The 17,772-nt window shown below is 50.3% G+C and overlaps 1 protein-coding gene across 3 annotated transcripts in view; it reads left to right on the top strand.

The window, feature by feature from the left end:
- The window catches only part of SNTG2 (syntrophin gamma 2), a 205,310-nt gene that overhangs the window by 180,892 nt on the left and 6,646 nt on the right, over window positions 1-17,772 (top strand). For all 3 annotated transcript variants that reach the window (XM_057557764.1, XM_057557763.1, XM_057557762.1), the window contains 3 exons: window positions 85-291; window positions 9,813-9,905; window positions 17,492-17,602. In XM_057557764.1, the coding sequence (XP_057413747.1) occupies window positions 85-291; window positions 9,813-9,905; window positions 17,492-17,602 (411 nt within the window). The remainder of the gene's footprint in view (window positions 1-84; window positions 292-9,812; window positions 9,906-17,491; window positions 17,603-17,772) is intronic.

Here is a 17,772-nt window from a genome sequence, read left to right as displayed (position 1 = left end):
GGCCCCTCTGTCCCGGGCGCCCTCCGTGGACCGGTCACCCGGGGGCCGTCCCCTCTAACCTGCGTGCCCCCCTCTCTGTTCCAGTTCTGGCTTCCGGATGACTGCTGGGCCCAAGCCAGCCTCTGTCTGGGTCTCCAGGACCCCAGCCGCGGGGACCACAGGCCCTTCTGCTTCAGCGTCCTCGTGGGCCACGGCAGGAGCCACGTGTTCAGCGTGGAGCTGGGGAGCGAGCTGGCTGCGTGGGAGCTGTCCTTCCAGAGGGCCACCTTCCTGGACGTGCAGAGGACGGGGGTGAGCGACTCGCTCGTCTCTGGTAGAACCTGCTCGGGTACCTGAGACATAAGTTAGAGCAGCTGTAGCGAGTATTCCAGAAAACAGGAGTCGTCAGGAGTTGAGCGTTTCTCGTCTGGGTCCCTACATCAAGTGTACCCAGTAGATGAAATGGGTGAATTTAGGGAGAAGAGAGGCAGAGCTTTCATCTCGTTTACGTCAGTCTTTCTATTCAACGTGAGGAAACGGCCTCCAACGCCGTGTAAAGGCAGCGCCCTCAGCCAACGGCCCAGTCAGGTCCCTGGTGTTTGCTCACCAGCCGTGTTTGCTGTGAATTCACCTGGACCTTTGTCATATTTTAAGGCACTTAATGGCCCTTGCTCTCAAGCTTAATGATCCAGCAGGAACATAAAACAGCTCACGTGTCTGGGTCGCTTCTCCCTTTTCGGGACAGCAAATAAATCTCTCCCAGGTTGGGGTGTGTATGGACTCAGCGGCTGAGGTAGTGTGCGTCATAATCCGCGTTGTTGGGAGTAGCAGCTGCCCTTCACGGGGGAGTTCGCACGGCTGGAAGTGAGAAAACAGATGCAGCGTCGTGGGGTGGGTTTAACTCCACCCGGAAGTTCTGGGTTCCTTCTCCTTCCTGGCCTGGCGTCAGTCGCTCTGGGTGAGGGCTTGGGAGCAGCTCCTTCATTTATCAGCACTGCTCTGAATGTGAAAAGATTCTGTGTCATCATTTATCTCTTGTTCAGGATGTAAAAATGTACCGAGTCCCCTGATGCTCAGTGCTAGGGGGGAGAAGGGAGCCTCCCTTCAGCTGTGTGATGTTCTCTGAAATCCGTGGTCCACACGGTGGGTCCCACGCAGACGTTCACGGAAACCAAGCCTGGTTCCTTCTGAGGCCCCGAGATACCCTTGCTCAGTTGTAGTTCTCTCTGATGATGTGAACATCTTCCCAGGGAATCTGTTATTCATTTATTGCTCATGAACTGACAACTCTTTCAGTTGGAAACACTGTGGATATAAGAAAGTGCAACTGCGTGCTTTTGAAGTCAAAACGACGGCCAGCATGTGGAGGAAGCCAGGCTTCAAGCTGGGCTAAGTGGCATCTGTGTAGTTGGCTTTAAAATTACAATCCTCCCAAATTCTACCAAACAAGAGAATCCAGCTTCTGTATCTGCAAAATCTCGTCACGCGTAACTCACTGCGGCTCTCCCTGGCTTTACCGCACAGCCCTCTCTGGAACGTCTTTCCAGCCCGGTGTCTTTAGTTCCTGCTCCTGGAGTGTTTTCCCCCCTCACAGCCAGCCCCGTCAGCAGAGCCCCCTGCGTTTCCTGGTGTCGCCTCTACTTTTGTTCATTAAAGTGAGTTGAGTCCCCTTTGCTCATCCCTTTACCACAGAGAACTTGCACCTCCACTTTCCAAGTTATGTTTAAAATACAATCAAGATGCTCGAAATGCAGACGTTAAGGCAGACGTGGCCGTCGTAGGTCTGCGGCTGAGCTGAAAGGAGCGCCGGGGCTGGGGTTTCAGGTCCTCTGAGCCCGAGGAAGGCAGCCCATCCTCCAGGCCTGCAGACGCCCCCGAGCCCCCCGCGGCCAGGAGGACGGCAGACGGTCTGTGCCCTCCCCGCGCTGACGCCCTGAATCCAGGTCTTCCCGAGCACTCGAGCTCAGGCTGCGGGTCCAGGCTCTACCACCCTGCCCTCTTGTCTGCCTGAGCCCCCCGGGCCTCCACTCGGGCCCGGGGGTGCCGCCCGCTGTCCTTTGGCCGTAAGCACCAGCGCGCAGCAGGGAGACCGTCCCGGGCTCCTGTGTGTCTCCTCTCCACCCCCGGATCCTAACCTAACCTGTCAGTGGCAGAGACCGTGCGTCCTCGTGTTCCTGCAGCCGTGCGTCTGTGCAGCCGGCGACAACACTGCAGGCAGGTCCAGGCCTGCCGCTCGGGCCCACGAAACTGTCTGCGCCCTGGCGGACTGCTGGCCTTGATCCTCGGGGCTCCCTGACCACCCCACGTTGCACCCCTGACCCTCCCACACGGCAGCACCCACGCGGCTCCTTCTGCATCTGCGGCCCGTGTAGCGTGACCCCCAGGCCGCAGGGATACTGGTCACCCTCGGGTTGCACCCGTGCGGAACAGACAGCCGCCGCCGAGCAACGCTTAGGGATGCAAGTGGGCTGCCGCGTCCATACCGCTTGGGGATTAAACAGTTAAAGAGCCCGTGTTCCTTCTCCAGCTGTTTGAACACAGACAGAGCCGCTGATGAGAAAACATATCTAGACTCCTGGAGCTGTGCTCTCCTTGGAAATTTTGTTTGAAAACTCTAAATTGAGTAATCTCCGTGGTAAATATTTGAAAGTCTCCAGAGTGAATCGCCAACATCTGTGTAACTGTGAGAGGTGCTATTTAGTGCTGTTCTCGGTCCAAATGAGCTTTTCTGAGTATTTCCCAGGAAGATGCTGGAGTATGGATTAGGTTACAGCTCAGCAACTCATTTCTCTAAAAACCATCACAGCTTAATTTAATTAAATGGGAACTCAGAGCGCTGCTTGTAACGTTTCTATTTCTGCTCCTGAATTTATTTCGGGGTCAATCTAGTCTTCCAATTAACATTCCCATCATGGAAGAGCACAGCCAAATTAGCTTTTATTAATTGTTCGCATTTTAAACCTTCCTCTTTCCAGGCTGTAACCATTCTGGTTCTGATGGATGAGGACAGGAAGGGAACACCGACGTGACCTGAAAATGTGGCTGAGAATCATGATTCCAAGCATGTGTCTGGAATCCAAGCTCAGGAATGGGGGGATCCTGTCCTAGTTTTTCACTGTAAACCCACAGTCTCCAACATATGATATCACAGATCAGCTGCCTCCCAAAAACGTATAAAACAATCTAAAAATAGGGTACGTTTCTTGACATCTACTTCCTTCTGGCATAAGACTCCAAACCACTTTTTTTTAAAGGTTATGTTTGTATCCCTAAAAAAAGAACTCCGTGTAATCTTGAGTAAGACAAGACTAACTTGGGTTTACCTTTTAAGATTTCACGTAGAGGTAAGTTTTCAGAAAACAAGTAGAACATTAAAGGCACTGTCAACAAAATCACCGATTTCAAATACTGCATCCACACATTGTCTTACAAAGTAAACATTTCTGTTTTCAATGGAAACATTCAGCTTTATTTGTGAGTCACACAACTCAACACTTACTAAACATTCACTGTGAGATGTTCATATATATATATATATATATATATATATATATATATGCACTAGCATTGGGATATACCCGGTCCTTTGGCATCCACACCTATACTTGTGTCTCTGAGTCCCTCCCCTCCCAGAACTGCTCTGTCACTGATCTCTCGGCTTCAACTCAGCTGTGTGAATAACCTGTGTTCCCATGTCCTTCAGGCAGTATCCATCATCTGCTGCTATTGCCTAAGCTGCTTTGTTATCCCCAATTCTGTCTCTCTCTCTCTCTCTCCCTCTCGATACATAGATAGATGATAGATGGCATATAGATAGATAGATAGATAGATAGATAGATAGATAGATAGATAGATAGATCTGGTCATGTGTCACTTAAGGCCAGTATTTTCTTCTTGTTTTTCTGTCTGGATGACCTGTCCATTGATGTAAGTGGGGTGTTAAAAGTCCCCCACTATTATTGTGTTGCTGTCAATTTCTGCCTTTATGTCTGTTAATATTTGCCTTATATATCGAGGTGCTCCTATGTTGGGTGCCTAAATATTTACAATTGTTATATCTTCTTGGATTGATCCCTTGATTATTATGTAGTGTCCATCTTTGTCTCTTATAACAGTCTTATTTTAAAGTCTATTTTGTGTGATATGAGTATTGCTACCACAGCTTTCTTTTCATTTACATTTGCATGGAATATCTTTTTCCATCCCCTCACTTTCAACCTGTGTGTGTCTTTAGATCTGAAGTGAGTCTCTTGTAGGCAGCATGTACATGCGTCTTGTTTTTGTATCCATTCAGCCGCTCTGTGTCTTTAGATTAGAACATTTATTCCATTTACATTTAAAGTAATTATTGATGGGTATGTACTTACTGCCATTTTGTTAATTATTTTCCTGGTTGTTTTTGTAGTTCTCTTGTGTTCCTTTCTCCTTTTGCTCTCTTCGTTTGTGGTATGATGACTTATCTTTAGTGTTACGTTTTGATTCCCTTCTCTTTTTTGTGTGTGTTTCTGAAGATTTTGGGTTTTGGTTACCATGAAGTTTATGTATATATCAACATATATATGTGTGTGCGTGCGAGTGTGAGTGTGTGTGTGTCTGTGAGAGTTTGTGTGTGTGAGAGTGTGTGAGTCTGTGTGTGAGAGTATGTTTATGTGAATGTGTGTTGTGTAGTGTCTGTGTGTATGAGTGTGTGACTGTGTGAGTGTGTGTTGTGTGTGTGTGTTGTGTGAGACTGTGTGTGAGTGTGTATGTGAGTGTGTGTGCGCGTATGTGTGTGTGTGAGCGTGTGTTGTGTAGTGTGTGTTGTGTAGTGTGTGTCTGTGTGTGTTGTGTGGTGTGAGAGTGTATGTGTGTAGTGTAGTGTGTGTTGTGAGAGAGTGTGAGTGTGTGTGTGTCAGTGTGTGTGTCAGTGTGAGAGAGAGTGTGTATGTGTGTGTGAGGGTGAGTGTGTGTGAGTGTGTGTGTTATTTTAAATTGATGATCTCTTAAGTTGAATGCATTCTATCAACCCTGCATTTTTACTCCATCCTGCTATGTTTAATGTTTTTGACATCATATTTTACATTCTTTTGTTTTGTGTATCCCTTAAGTACTTACTATTGATATAGATGATTGTACTACCTTTTAAAAATCTTCCTACTAGCTTTATAATAGTTGATCTACTGTCTTTACTGTATGTTTGCCTTTACCAGGGAGATTTTTCCTTTCATAATTTTCATGTTTCTGGTGTGGTCTTTTCTTCTCCACTTAGTGAAATCCCTTTAACATTTCTTGTTAAGTGGTTTGGTGGTGCTGAACCGTTTTAGTTTTTGCTTGTCTGTAAAGCTTTTGATTTCTCCATCAAAGCTGAACGAGTGCCTTGCTGGGTAGAATGTTCTTGGTCATAGGTGTTTCCCTTTCATCACTTTAAATATATCATGCCACTACCTTCTGGCCTGCAGAGTTTCTGCTGAGAAATCAGCTGACAGTCTTCTGGGGATTCTCTTCTGTGTTATTTGTTGCTTTTCTCTCACTGCTTTTAATATTCCCTAACTTTAATGTTTGCCATTTTAATTACAGTGTGTTTGGTGGTGGCCCTCTTTGGATTGATCCTGTTTGAGACTCTGTGCTTCCTGGACTTGGGATGTCTGTTTCCTTTCCCAGGTTAGGGAAGTTTTCAGCTACTATTTCTCCAGTTACGTTCTGAGCCCTTTTCTCTCTCTCTCTTCTCCCCCTGAGACCCTTACCATGTGAATGTTAATACACTTGGTGTTGTCCCAGAGGTCTCTTAAACTGTCCTCATTTTTTAAAGTTCTTTTTTCTGTTCAGCTTGGGTGATTTCCACTGTTCTGTCTTGCAGTTCACTGGTCTGTTCCTCTGTATCATTGAGTCTACTGTTGGTTCCTTGTCGTGTATTTTTTATTTGTTTTGTGTTCTTCAGCTCTGTTTGGCTCTTCTGTGCATATTTTCTAACTCTTTGTCAAACTCCTCACTGTGTCCGTTCTCCTCCCGAGTTCTCTCAGCGTCTTTATGATCATTCCCTTGAGATCTTTATCAGGCAGATTGCTTATCTCCACTTTGCTTAGTTCTAATTCTTGGGTTTATCTTATTCCTTCATTTGGAACATCTTGCTTCCTTGCCTCATTGTGCCTGCTTCTCGTGTTTACTTGTGTGTATTGGGTAGGTCAGTGACTTTTCCCAGTCTTGGAGGCGTGGCCTCATGTAGGACACATCCTGAGGGTCCTGGCAGCACACTCCGCTCTGGTCATCAGAGCTGCGTGCTCTAGTGGTGCCTCTGTGTGTGGGGTGGTTGGCGGACTGCTGTGGGCACAGTCACAGGCTGGGCAGGTCCCCGGCCCGGTTGGCTGCCACGCCCTGCCTCGTGTGGAGGTTGCTGGAGGCCGATGGTGGGTCTGTGTCCCCATGCAACTAGGTGTAGGGCCTGGGGGTGCCCAGGGCTGGTCCAGGCCTGCTTGTGGTGCCAGGTGCCTTGGCGGGACCCAGTGCTGGTGCTGGCTTTCTGGTGGGTGGGCCTGGGTCCCCACAGGATTGGCTGCTCAGCCTGGAGGGTCCCAGGACTGGTGCCGACTGGCTGGTGGGTGGAGCTGGGTCCTGGCACCAATAGGCTACAGGGAAGGCTCCACAATGGCACTCACCAGCGCCAGTGCTCTTGTGGTCAAACGCGCTCCCAAAGAGGCTGCGGCCACCTTCCCCGTCCCCAGGTGAGCTCCAGCCTCCCTGGAGACTCGCCAAGATCAGCAGGTGGGTCTGGCCCAGGCTCCTCTCAGGTTAACGGCCCAGGCATCAGAGGGACGGATGCCACACACAGCAGGTCAGTGTGTCCTGGGCCAGCACAGCACCTGGGCACCGAGGATTCCGCTCTCCATTTACCTGGATAACATCAACTTCCCAGCATCATTTCCCCAAAGGGTGCAGAGATTTATATGGGGAGAGAGACTCTTTTAAAAGGAGATGTCCTCTTCAATAAGTTACCCATCTTCCTGCCTCAAGTACTCCTTAGTTTTAACTTTCCCCAAAGGCCTTATATAAGGACATGGAAAACGTGCCCCCGAAGTGTCATGACAGGAGGAAACGTCTCCGGAAGTAGAACTTGCAGACGGCACGGTCCCCTGCCGGGGGAGGCGAGCTCACCTTCAGCTTCTCCCGAGTGAGCCTGGTGGTGCCTGCCGTCACCCACCCCCGCGTTAGGGTCTGTTCACCCAGCTTAGAATTTGGCAGAGTAGCGCCCACGGAAGCCTTCGCTCACCCGTCTGGCGCTCACGCTTACCAAGCACTGCTGTGAGCTACGCAGGTACTGATCACCTGACCTTCACAGAACCCGAGCGTGCTGGGGCCACCGTCACCCCTTTGTTTAGGGGACGAAGTGCAAGCAGCCCACCCGCACGGACCACCTGCCCATCTTCCGGGGCGGCCCCTGGTTCCTGAACCCCCTGCGCTGTTCAGACACCCACCGACCGGCCCGAAGAGCCCTCCCTGGACGCCCTGCGGTGTGGGAGCCCCGCTCGGAGGGAAGGCGCGGCAGGACGCACACCTGCCCGGCCCGGGGTCTGCAGACAGATCACGTTTCTCAGAAAAGCACGGCCTTCGGAGAGTGTCGCTGGTAACAGAGCCTCACGTCCGGAGAGGGCTGAGCTCACGGGGGCGGGAGTGAAGGGGACGTGCCCCGGCCTTCCCGCTCCGAGCCCAGGTGCAGGGCACACAAGGCGATGGGCACTCGCCCCAGACGCGGGGCAGGACACGGCCCTCCCGGGGCTCCCGAGACGCAGCCCTCGCGTGACACCAGCACCGGGTCCCTGCCCAGCGCGGAGCCTCAAGCGGCAGCTCCGGGGAATCAAAGCCGCCTCTAGCTTCTCCCTCCGTGCCTCCCCTGAGGGGGGTGGCTTGTTCTGATCCACCTTCATGAACAGAAACCCGGGTCCCACCGTTGCAGGGCATGACCTTCTCCTGCCCCCTTCCCGCCGCGTGTGCCTGTCGGGAGGGGCCGGGCTGCCGGGACATCAGTCCCCGCGTCCTGGACGGCGTGCGGCGCTGAGGTCACGTGAGCGCGCATCTTCACGGGGACGCGTGCGCTCGGCGATGCTGGGTGGCCCCCGGCACTCGCTCTGCCGCCGCCGTCCTGCAAGGACCCCGGTCAGCTTGGGTCGGGGCCTCCCTCCTCCAGTGTGACCTGATCCTCCCCCATGCGCCGGGCTGGACGAGGCCCCCAGACCTGCCAGTGCTGTTGGGGGGCCGAGTCGGGCACGCCCCCGGGCTGTCCGTGGCGACCACGTGCCCGATGCCCATCGCTGCCCGGCAGGAGAGGGAACCCTGCGTCTCCAGAGGCCGAGCGGGGAACCGGCTACAGGGCGGCCCCTCCCCTGAGGAAGACGCGTCAGAGCAAGTCGGGTGCAACAGAGGGTTTAGAACAGATGAAGGGTCTCGAAATTCAGAAACAGCCAGGTGTCGATCGACAGTCACTGCTCCTGCCAAGAACCTGGAGGATCCGGAATGAACGAGGACGACCACAGAAGCCAACGTGAAGACCATGGGGGATTAGAAAGCATCCACGGGCGCTTTCCAGAAGCCCTGATAACCGTGCTTCCAAAACAAGAGCCAACACAGAGAAACAGATGGAGACTGGAAGGTCTCAGCAGAGAGATCAAGGCAGCGAGGTACAGAGCAGACGCAGGGAAGCTTCAGGACGAAAAGCTGGATCACTGGAGGCGAGGTTCAGGGAGTAAAGGGAGGGACGGGGCATGAAGCCCCTGTGTCATCAGAGTCCCCACAGAGGAGACCAAGGGCAGGGCTGAAAAGACACAGTGACTGACACTCCCAGAGTCAGCAAGTCACAAGCCTGCGGGTTCAGGTGACGGGGCACTGCCGCGTTTTCCTGTCCAGACCGATGGTGAGGTTCCCGCTGAGTGGAGCGGTTTACCTGCAGGTTAACCTCAGGGTTGTAACTACTGTGCTCCCAGGACCTCAGGGCTCACCTTCCTGCAGTCACACCTGATATTAAGAGCGGTGCCCAGACAGTAGAGGACAGGCCTTTGCGTTTCTGTGCTTTTGCCCAACGTCGCTGGAAGTGTGGACGTGCGCCCGCGGCCTGTGTGCATGTGTGTGCACATGTGTGTATGTGCCTGCATGTGCTCACGTCCTCACAGCGCTGGTCCCTGGAAACCAGGTGGCCCGTGGAGTTTGGTTTGGGCCCACAGAAGTTCACGTGACAGCTGAGGCCGCCCTACCTGAACCAGCCCCAGAGCGGGGTATGCTGGCCCCTCACAGCAATCTGCCACCTGTGAGGGGTCCTCGGTCCTTGGTTTGGGTTTTGGTGATGTCGCTGCTGCCGTTTTTCTGTCCTTTGTTCTCGTTTTACATCAAACTCCTCCTCAGACTGTTTCCCAAGAACAGCCGGGTCTAGGTTCTCCTGGACACACTTCCAGCCTGGCCTGTCCCGAGGCAATTTGCAGGAGCAAAACAATACCCCCCATCTGTGTAACAGGGATGGTCCTTCTGGAATGAGTCACAACAGGGATTTACTGATCTGGGATGTGTTTCAAAGAGGCTTCGGCGAATGGAGCTCTGTGTGCTCTGCTGGTTTATTTCTAGTTAGAGTGACGCCCGTGCCGATGGTCCAACTTCTACAATTTGCTGACAGACCAAAAGCTAGGGACGCTGCCCTTGTGAGCCGTGTCCCAGGTTTCGTGTGACCTCGGGCCTCCAGGTTCCCTCCAGGTGGTTTACACGTTAACACGTTAAAAAAAAAATAGGTTTTGACTGGGGAAAGTATTGTAACTACCTGATTAATGTTAAACCTCATTATTAAAGAATGTTTTCTCACAATTAATGCTTTTTTCTAGTCCAAAACGTACATGTGCAGTTGGCAAGGAGACACTCTGTGCTTCACAGTGGATTTCGCTCTGGGATTCACCTGCTTTGACAGCAAAACAAAGGTAAGGACCAAGCATCTGGGGATAGGCGCCCATCAGCGGTGCATTTTGTTACATTTCAGGGCCATTAACGCCTGTGTGCATCTCAGCCATCACCAGCCCCGACAGTCTCGTGTCCTGTGCAAGTTATCCTTCGTGGTGGACCTTCTCTCTGAAAGCTCAGGGTCCCAGGATCTCACAAGCCCCAGAGCCGGGCAGGGCTGACACCACACCACATGGTGCCCGTGGGCAGGTGCCCTGGGGTCTGGGGTGGGGAGGGGGAGGTCGGCGGGGCTGTCCCGCTCAGGGGGAGGACCCTCCGCACTGACTGAGCGCTTTGGGGAGACCCCTCACCCCTGCCGGACCTAACACCTGGGCAGTTTGGTTGGGGGGTCGACGCCCCACACCTGGTGGAGCTGACCAGGTGCTGATTCCACACCTGTGAGCCATGACGGGATTTCAGTTTCACTGGACATTAAACAACCAGCGTGAGGGATGGGAAACGAGACCCACTCCCATCAGCCTCTCGAAGGGGTCTGGGTGTTCACCCACCCACAAAAGTGCTGAGAATTTTGTTGCAAACATGAAGCCAGTATTTTGTCCTTCGATATTTTTTAAAATCCACTGTCTGCTAATTAGGAACAGAGGTAAGGGGAGAGCACCAGTGTGATGGGAAGAGGAGTGAGACCTGCCAGGGACACCGAAATGTCACGGCTTGGAAGGAAGTTGCTACCAGCATCTAGTGGGGAGGGTGAGCGATGAGGTCAAACATCCGCAGTGCATGGGGCGGCCCCGCAGAGCCAGCAGGGAACCCCGTTCTGGGTAGGAGCCCACACCCTTCACAGAATTCTGGGCCGGAAACCCACTGTGCTCTTGTCACTTTCCTTCCTCCCAGGAAGATGGTTACCATGTTTCCCCAGTAGGGGTCCACAGACTGTTTATAATGACAAGAGGTCTGCTGGCATAAGACTGGAGTTGAGAAGGCTCTCCTGTCTGCCATGCGACATCCAGGTCACAGAGGGGACCAAGGCTCCCGACCCCGTGCGGGCATCCTCCCACATGCCTGGTCCACCCACGGTTCCCACCAGCTCAGGCTCCATGACTCGCCGTTCATGCTGTTTGGCCTTTAGTCAGACATGCACGACCTCCTTCCATGTGTCCTCGGAGACAGGGAAGTGACAAAGCACCTCCCCCAGAGAAGGGAGAAGCCCTGAACACAGCTGTTAACCAGCAACCCTGATTTATAACGTCTGTTTCTTGCTTTGTGGTTCAAGGAATCCTGTGTGTCAGGACATCTAAACCGCGACTTTCCAGAGTTCGCCTTCAGAGTGCGTTTCTGAAGCAGGTGCCCATTCGCTGGCTGGTCCGCGCTCTGTGCAGGCCGGCAGCCAGGGCCTCGCCTGCTCAGACCAGGAGCAAAGCCGCCACTCCTTGTCAGCTTTTCCGTGGGCACGTGGTTCCCGGCCGGCAGGTCTGGTTCTTTGGTCACGGTTTGCATAACACCCGGCGCCCAGTGAGCCGGCCGGGGTCACCGTGTCTCCCGCGGGGTCCCCGCTGTGCGGTCTCACTCTGTCGGGGCCAGGCCAGGCCGGGGAGGGGGTGTGAGTGACTGTGGGAGGTCGGAAGCGAGCGCCTGGCACTCTCCCGTCAGGGGACCCCGAGGCCCAGAACGCTGATGTCCCCAAGGCGCCAGCAGAAGACCCCGCCGGCACGGCGCCGAGGACGGGAAGCCGCTTCCCTGAAGGCCCACGTCCCACAGGCCTGCAGCCTGTGCAGCCGGGTTAGGTCTGCACGGGTCGCTATGGCTCCCCTGGAGCCGCTGGGGGTTCTGGGAAGCCCACGGGTGGCCCGTGACGCCCACACCCTCTCTCCTACCTGCCCACTGAGCTTCCCTGCCTCCCTGCTGCCCCGGGTCTTTCTCCCTTTAGGGCCTCGCCCTCTGCATGTCCCGCTGTTTCCCAGCAGCGGGCAGGCAGGTCCAGGCCCGGGGCCCTTGGGAGACTCTTCCTCAGCCCTGAATCCCGCACGTTTCCCCACTTCGCCCTCACGCTCATCGAATAAGACTTGCAACAGGTACACTGTGTTTCTTACCGCTGTGCCCAGCCGGGCCGTCGTGTTAAATGTCCTGGTAACCGAACCGCGTCACTCAGCTGAGCTCTCCTAGTTGAAATAGTTTATCGATGGCCCTGACCGCCTCGCTCTGCTCAACACACCGCTGCCCCGCGGCGCCCCTGCTGGACACGGAGCGGCCTCGCCAGCCACTGGGCTTGCGGGAGGCGTGGGCAGCTGCGGCTGTTGCGGCGGGCACGTCGGGGCTGAGCCACGCCTGGCGCTCGCGGCCGCAGGTTTCAGGCACCGCAGGCTCTGCGTTCCTGCCGCCCTCGGCGGAGCCCTCACCCACTCACGTCCAGTCCACTCTTGTTCAGTCACGTTTTTTAAAGTTCCGATTAAGCCTTCTTTTTGCTCCTCTGACCCTCTGGTTCAGACGCCAGAACCCTCTCCTGACCTGTTTCCCTTTGAAGGTGAGCTCTTGACTCCACGTTTTTCTTGTGATTTCTTCTTTATTTCAAGAAGTTCTGGCCTAATACTTATACGTTTATTTACACAATAAACAGTAGACAGTAATGGAAAATGAAACCAAAAAATGACAAAGAAAAAAGAAAATTATTCCAGAGGCTTGTTTCATGGATTCCTTTTTTTTTTTTTTTTCATGGATTCCTTTTGAAATTTTATTTTCAGAACTTACAATATTTGAATTAATTTTGAAAAAAACGCTTTCTCTACCTAACAGTGAAGAGTATACCAGTAGGTTGTAAGTATATAAAATAGTTATAATTTTACTTCATTTGATGTATCTTCAATCTTTTAATGTAGGATGACATTTGCAAGTCCAGTACTAATAGGATTTCAATATTTCTAGATTGATGTGAAATAATTATGAAAATAATTAAATAATTACTGAATATGAAATAATTATGAACATTATGAAAATGAGGTATTCTCCATATGCCCTTTATGTAAGTCATTATGGAAAAATTTGGGGGCCCCAAAATATTTAGATTGCGATTTATCACGCTTATTTTCACAAGATAATTAGCACTCCTATACCACATTACACCATTAGATCAGACCACTGCTAGTTGGGTTATTTGTTGAATTTTTTTTTTTTAACATCTTTATTGAAGTATAATTGCTTTACAATGGTGTGTTAGTTTCTGCTTTAAAACAAAGTGAATCAGTTATACATATACATATGTTCCCATATCTCTTCCCTCTTGCGTCTCCCTCCCTCCCACCCTCCCTATCCCACCCCTCTAGGTGGTCACAAAGCACCGAGCTGATCTCCCTGTGCTATGCCGCTGCTTCCCACTAGCTATCTATTTTACATTTGGTAGTGTATATATGTCCATGACACTCTCTCACTTCGTCCCAGCTTACCCTTCCCCCTCCCCATGTCCTCAAGTCCATTCTCTAGTAGGTCTGTGTCTTTATTCCCGTCTTGCCCCTAGGTTCTTCATGTCCTTTTTTTTTTTTTTTCCTTAGATTCCATATATATGTGTTAGCATACTGTATTTGTTTTTCTGTTTCTGACTTACTTCACTCTGTATGACAGACTCTAACTCCATCCACCTCACTACAAATACCTCCATTTCATTTCTTTTTATGGCTGAGTAATATTCCATTGTATATATGTGCCACACCTTCTTTATCCATTCATCTGTCGATGGACACTTAGGTTGCTTCCATATCCTGGCTATTGTAAACAGAGCTGCAATGAACATTTTGGTACATGACTCTTTTTGAATTATGGTTTTCTCAGGGTATATGCCCAGTAGTGGGATTGCTGGGTCGTATGGTAGTTCTATTTTTAGTTTTTTAAGGAACCTCCATACTGTTCTCCATAGTGGCTGTATCAATTTACATTCCCACCAACAGTGCAAGAGTGTTCCCTTTTCTCCACACCCTCTCCAGCATTTATTGTTTCTAGATTTTTTGATGATGGCCATTCTGACCAGTGTGAGATGATACCTCATTGTAGTTTTGATTTGCATTTCTCTAATGATTAAGGATGTTGAGCATTCTTTTGTGTCTGTTGGCCATCTGTATATCTTCTTTGGAGAAATGTCTGTTTAGGTCTTCTGCCCATTTTTGAATTGGGTTGTTTGTTTTTTTGTTATTGAGCTGCATGAGCTGCTTGTAAATCTTGGAGATTAATCCTTTGTCAGTTGCTTCATTTGCAAATATTTTCTCCCATTCTGAGGGTTGTCTTTTGGTCTTGTTTATGGTTTCCTTTGCTGTGCAAAAGCTTTTAAGTTTCATTAGGTCCCATTTGTTTATTTGTGTTTTTATTTCCATTTCTCTAGGTGGTGGGTCAAAAAGGATCTTGCTGCGATTTATGTCATAGAGTGTTTGAATGTTTTAATAATTATCAATTTATTATCAATTTATGTCAGTTGTCCACTATCAGTGTGTAATAATAATTAAAATAATTCAAATTTGCTACAAAGGAAGGTTATCATTAACCTCCTTCAGTCATAAAAATAAAACATGAACGTTAGCACGTTTCCTGTAACACTTGCTTAACTGTAAAACTGTTCTTTAATTACTGAAATGCTGGAAAGACATTTTCTGTCTTCCAAGATTGAGTCCTAGAGATCAGGGTTCCCTCCAGCCTTCAGGCGCTGGCGGGGAGACCCAGGGCCCCTCCAAACGCATCCCGAGGCTGCTGAGCCAGTCCGGGCATTGCTGGGCTTAGCGGTCAGTCAAGGCGGCATCTCTGAGCTGTGAGCGGACAGCGTGTCAGGTTCTGGCCTGGAAAGTCCAGTCGTGCAGAAAAGCTCAGAGTCCTCAAGTTAGACTGTTACCTGGAACCACCTGTAGATAAAATGTGCAGAAATGTCATCCATAATGGCAATGGAAAGTTCTTTCTTTAAATAAAAATTACCGTTTATAGGTACTTAGAAGTTCAGAAGGAGTTCAAAGAGGCCACCATCAGTGACTTGAAGATTCCTGATTGTGGGAAGGGAAGAAGGCCGCCCCCGAAGGCTGTCCTCCCGCTCCCACGTTTAGGACATCTTACCTCACCCCAAATGGGCCACCATGTGACATGAGTGCATGATTTTTAACAAGGGAGCTGTGTGTGTACGTCTCACAAGCTGCATTTCCCACATATCACTTTGCAGGACAGTTTCAGTGTAAAAATAATGTACCAAACAGATAACGATGATGCAGCTAAAGGACTTCATTGTAAGGACCACTGTGGATTCTTTAAACGATAAGCAGGGCTTTCACAGAGGGATTTCTGCACTTTTTTGTCTATACTAATTTTTTTTCCAATATATCCTGCCCCTTGTTTCCTTTATTATTAACAAATTACATTAGTATGGTACATTTGTAACTATTAATGAACCAATATTGACAAATTATCATGAATGAAAGTCCATACTTTATTCAGATTTCCTTAGTTTTTACCTCATGCCCTGCTTCTCTTCCAGCATCCCATCCAGGATTCCACATAACATTTAGTGGCCATGTCTCTGGGTCCTCTTGGCTGTGACAGTTTCTCACACTTCCTTGTATCTGATGATCTTGACAATTCTCAAGAGCACGGGTTAGGTATTCAATATTTTGTAGAATGCCCCTCTATTGGGATTCGCCTGATGCTTTTCTCATGATTAGAATGAACATTATTAATTTTTACCTTAATCGAAGTTATACATGTGCAAAGTTTAAAAAGGCTTATTAGTACTAACAGACGTATAACGGAAAAGCAGTCCTCTGAACTGTCCCTTGTCACACTCACTCCCCAGAGTACCCTCCTGCAACAGTTTTAGCTGCTTTCTGGCGTTTGCTGCCATATTTCTAAGTCCTATGCTGATCTTGCCTTTTTTTTTTTTTTAACAGCCATTTGTGATGCTATGTAAATGATAATTAGGTAGGTTATTCCTAGAATCTTACGACTGCTGAGCTCTTCTTCCTCATAAGCAAATGTGAGCAAACGCCAGGTGATGTTCTCAGGGCAGGCCGGGTCTTGCTTGTTTGGTGAGGAATTTCGCAAAACCATGACACCAGATGCCTCCGGCTCCTCTGGATGCCCTCATGCCCTCATGATTACAGTTCCTGGCAGGACAGCTGGAGGGTGGGTGCTTTTAAAGGCAGCTGAGATTTGGGCCGTTTTCACAAAATCTTAGCGGCTGAAATCACAGCTGTCTTTCCCTGCCCTCCAAGGGCGAGCCGGGGTGATGCCCTGGGAGATGGGAGCTGCGGGAGGGGGCGTTGCAGGCGGCCCGAGAGCTCTCCCCGCCACCGCCGCCGGTCTCATCGCTGGTGCTGGGCCCTCCCGGCCGGGCTGTGGCTGTGGTTCGCTCCTCTGGCTTATCTCAGTGGACCGGCAACCCTCCTGGAGCTACCGCAGGGGTGATGGAAGCGGCCCCCGAGCGCCCTCATTCTGGGTGGGTGCAGTGATTCCGAGCTGAAAGGGCCCTGGTGCCCGAGTGGGGAGCGGGCAGCATGGACCCCAGTGACTGACCGTGAAAGTGGACGCACTGGAGTCACTGTTCCCCGAGACCCCACGGGGTTCCAACTTCTCAGCATCGAGAAGGAACATGCGTGGGGGCACTTGACCATGAGCTGCAGAGCCTCTGTTCGGCTGCAAGATTCAATATAAGAGAACGATGTGGCAGGAGCCTCGAGGCCAGTGCGGGTGTGAATAGATGGGCCAAGGAGCCGATGGGGTAACGGCGCCTCTGAAATTCTCCCCGCGTCCCAGCCTCTTGGCCTTTTGTGATACTTAGAGAAACGTATGTTCATTATTTCAAAATAAATGCTTTTAATTCAAACTTATAGCTTGCTAAAAAATAATTGCTGTTCTCTATTGGGATTTTTTCTGGGAAGATAAAGATTTATTATCATAAAGAGTCTATAATTAAAGACTATCTTTTATAAAAGTCAGCCATTAAGTCTTATTTGCTGCAGCCATTTTTTTTAATTGAAGAGTAAGCGTTTATAGAGTACACATCATCTCTAAAGTACCTTAGCAAACATTAAGCAATTGTTGCACTAGTATTAAGAGGTAATAGCACCTACGTTTTTCAGCTTGGTTCAGAAGAAACCAACATTGAGCGATTTGAACTTAACCTGGGGAGGGGGCGGGAGAAAGGTTTTCATTTTCTCTGCACTGCTGACCGTGTCTCATATACTCTATGTAGCAAGACCTGGGCCTTGGAGTGGATTTTTTAAAGTTTTACAAGAAGAAAAGGGAGCAAAGCGCTTATGATGCTTTTAAACACAAGGAAAACCCAGGAGAAAGGCGGTGTGGGTAGCATGGGATTGAAGAGGAGACCATGGGGGCCTGGGCGCTCGGGCACCAGGACAGACTCCTTGAACCTTGACAGGAGGGACACCCAGGAAGTCTGGTGGCTTGAGGGGGTCAGCCTCTTAGACTCGGAAAGAGAAGGTGGAGATTCTAAGTCACCACGTGCTCAGTGTACATAAGATATCCGAGAAAATATCTGCATTTATTTAAATAGATTATTTAACATATTGGCAGATGTTAATTAAAGAAGTGAGCTCTTGTGTCTAAACCACTAGATAATTGCCTTCCTTTACAGAATGTGCTCTGGAGATTTAAATTCTCTCAGCTGAAAGGATCTTCAGATGATGGGAAAGCTCGGGTGAAGCTGCTGTTTCAGAATCCGGACACCAAGCAGATTGAGATGAAGGTAGGAACTCATCCACCTGAGCCCAGCCCCACCCGAGTAAGCCCGAGTGTCCGAGGGTGGGCATGCCATTGCACCGGCCTAGGGAAAGCAATCGGAATTGGAGTGTGAATGCGCCTCAGAAATCAGCAAGGATGTCACAAGAGCCCACAGTAGGTCTCCTGTTAGAGGCT

The sequence above is a fragment of the Balaenoptera acutorostrata genome, chromosome 12, assembly GCF_949987535.1.
Source record: "Balaenoptera acutorostrata chromosome 12, mBalAcu1.1, whole genome shotgun sequence".
Classification (NCBI taxonomy): domain Eukaryota; kingdom Metazoa; phylum Chordata; class Mammalia; order Artiodactyla; family Balaenopteridae; genus Balaenoptera; species Balaenoptera acutorostrata.
The sequence above is the reverse complement of the archived record's forward strand: the minus strand, read 5'-3'. Positions and strand labels throughout refer to the sequence as shown.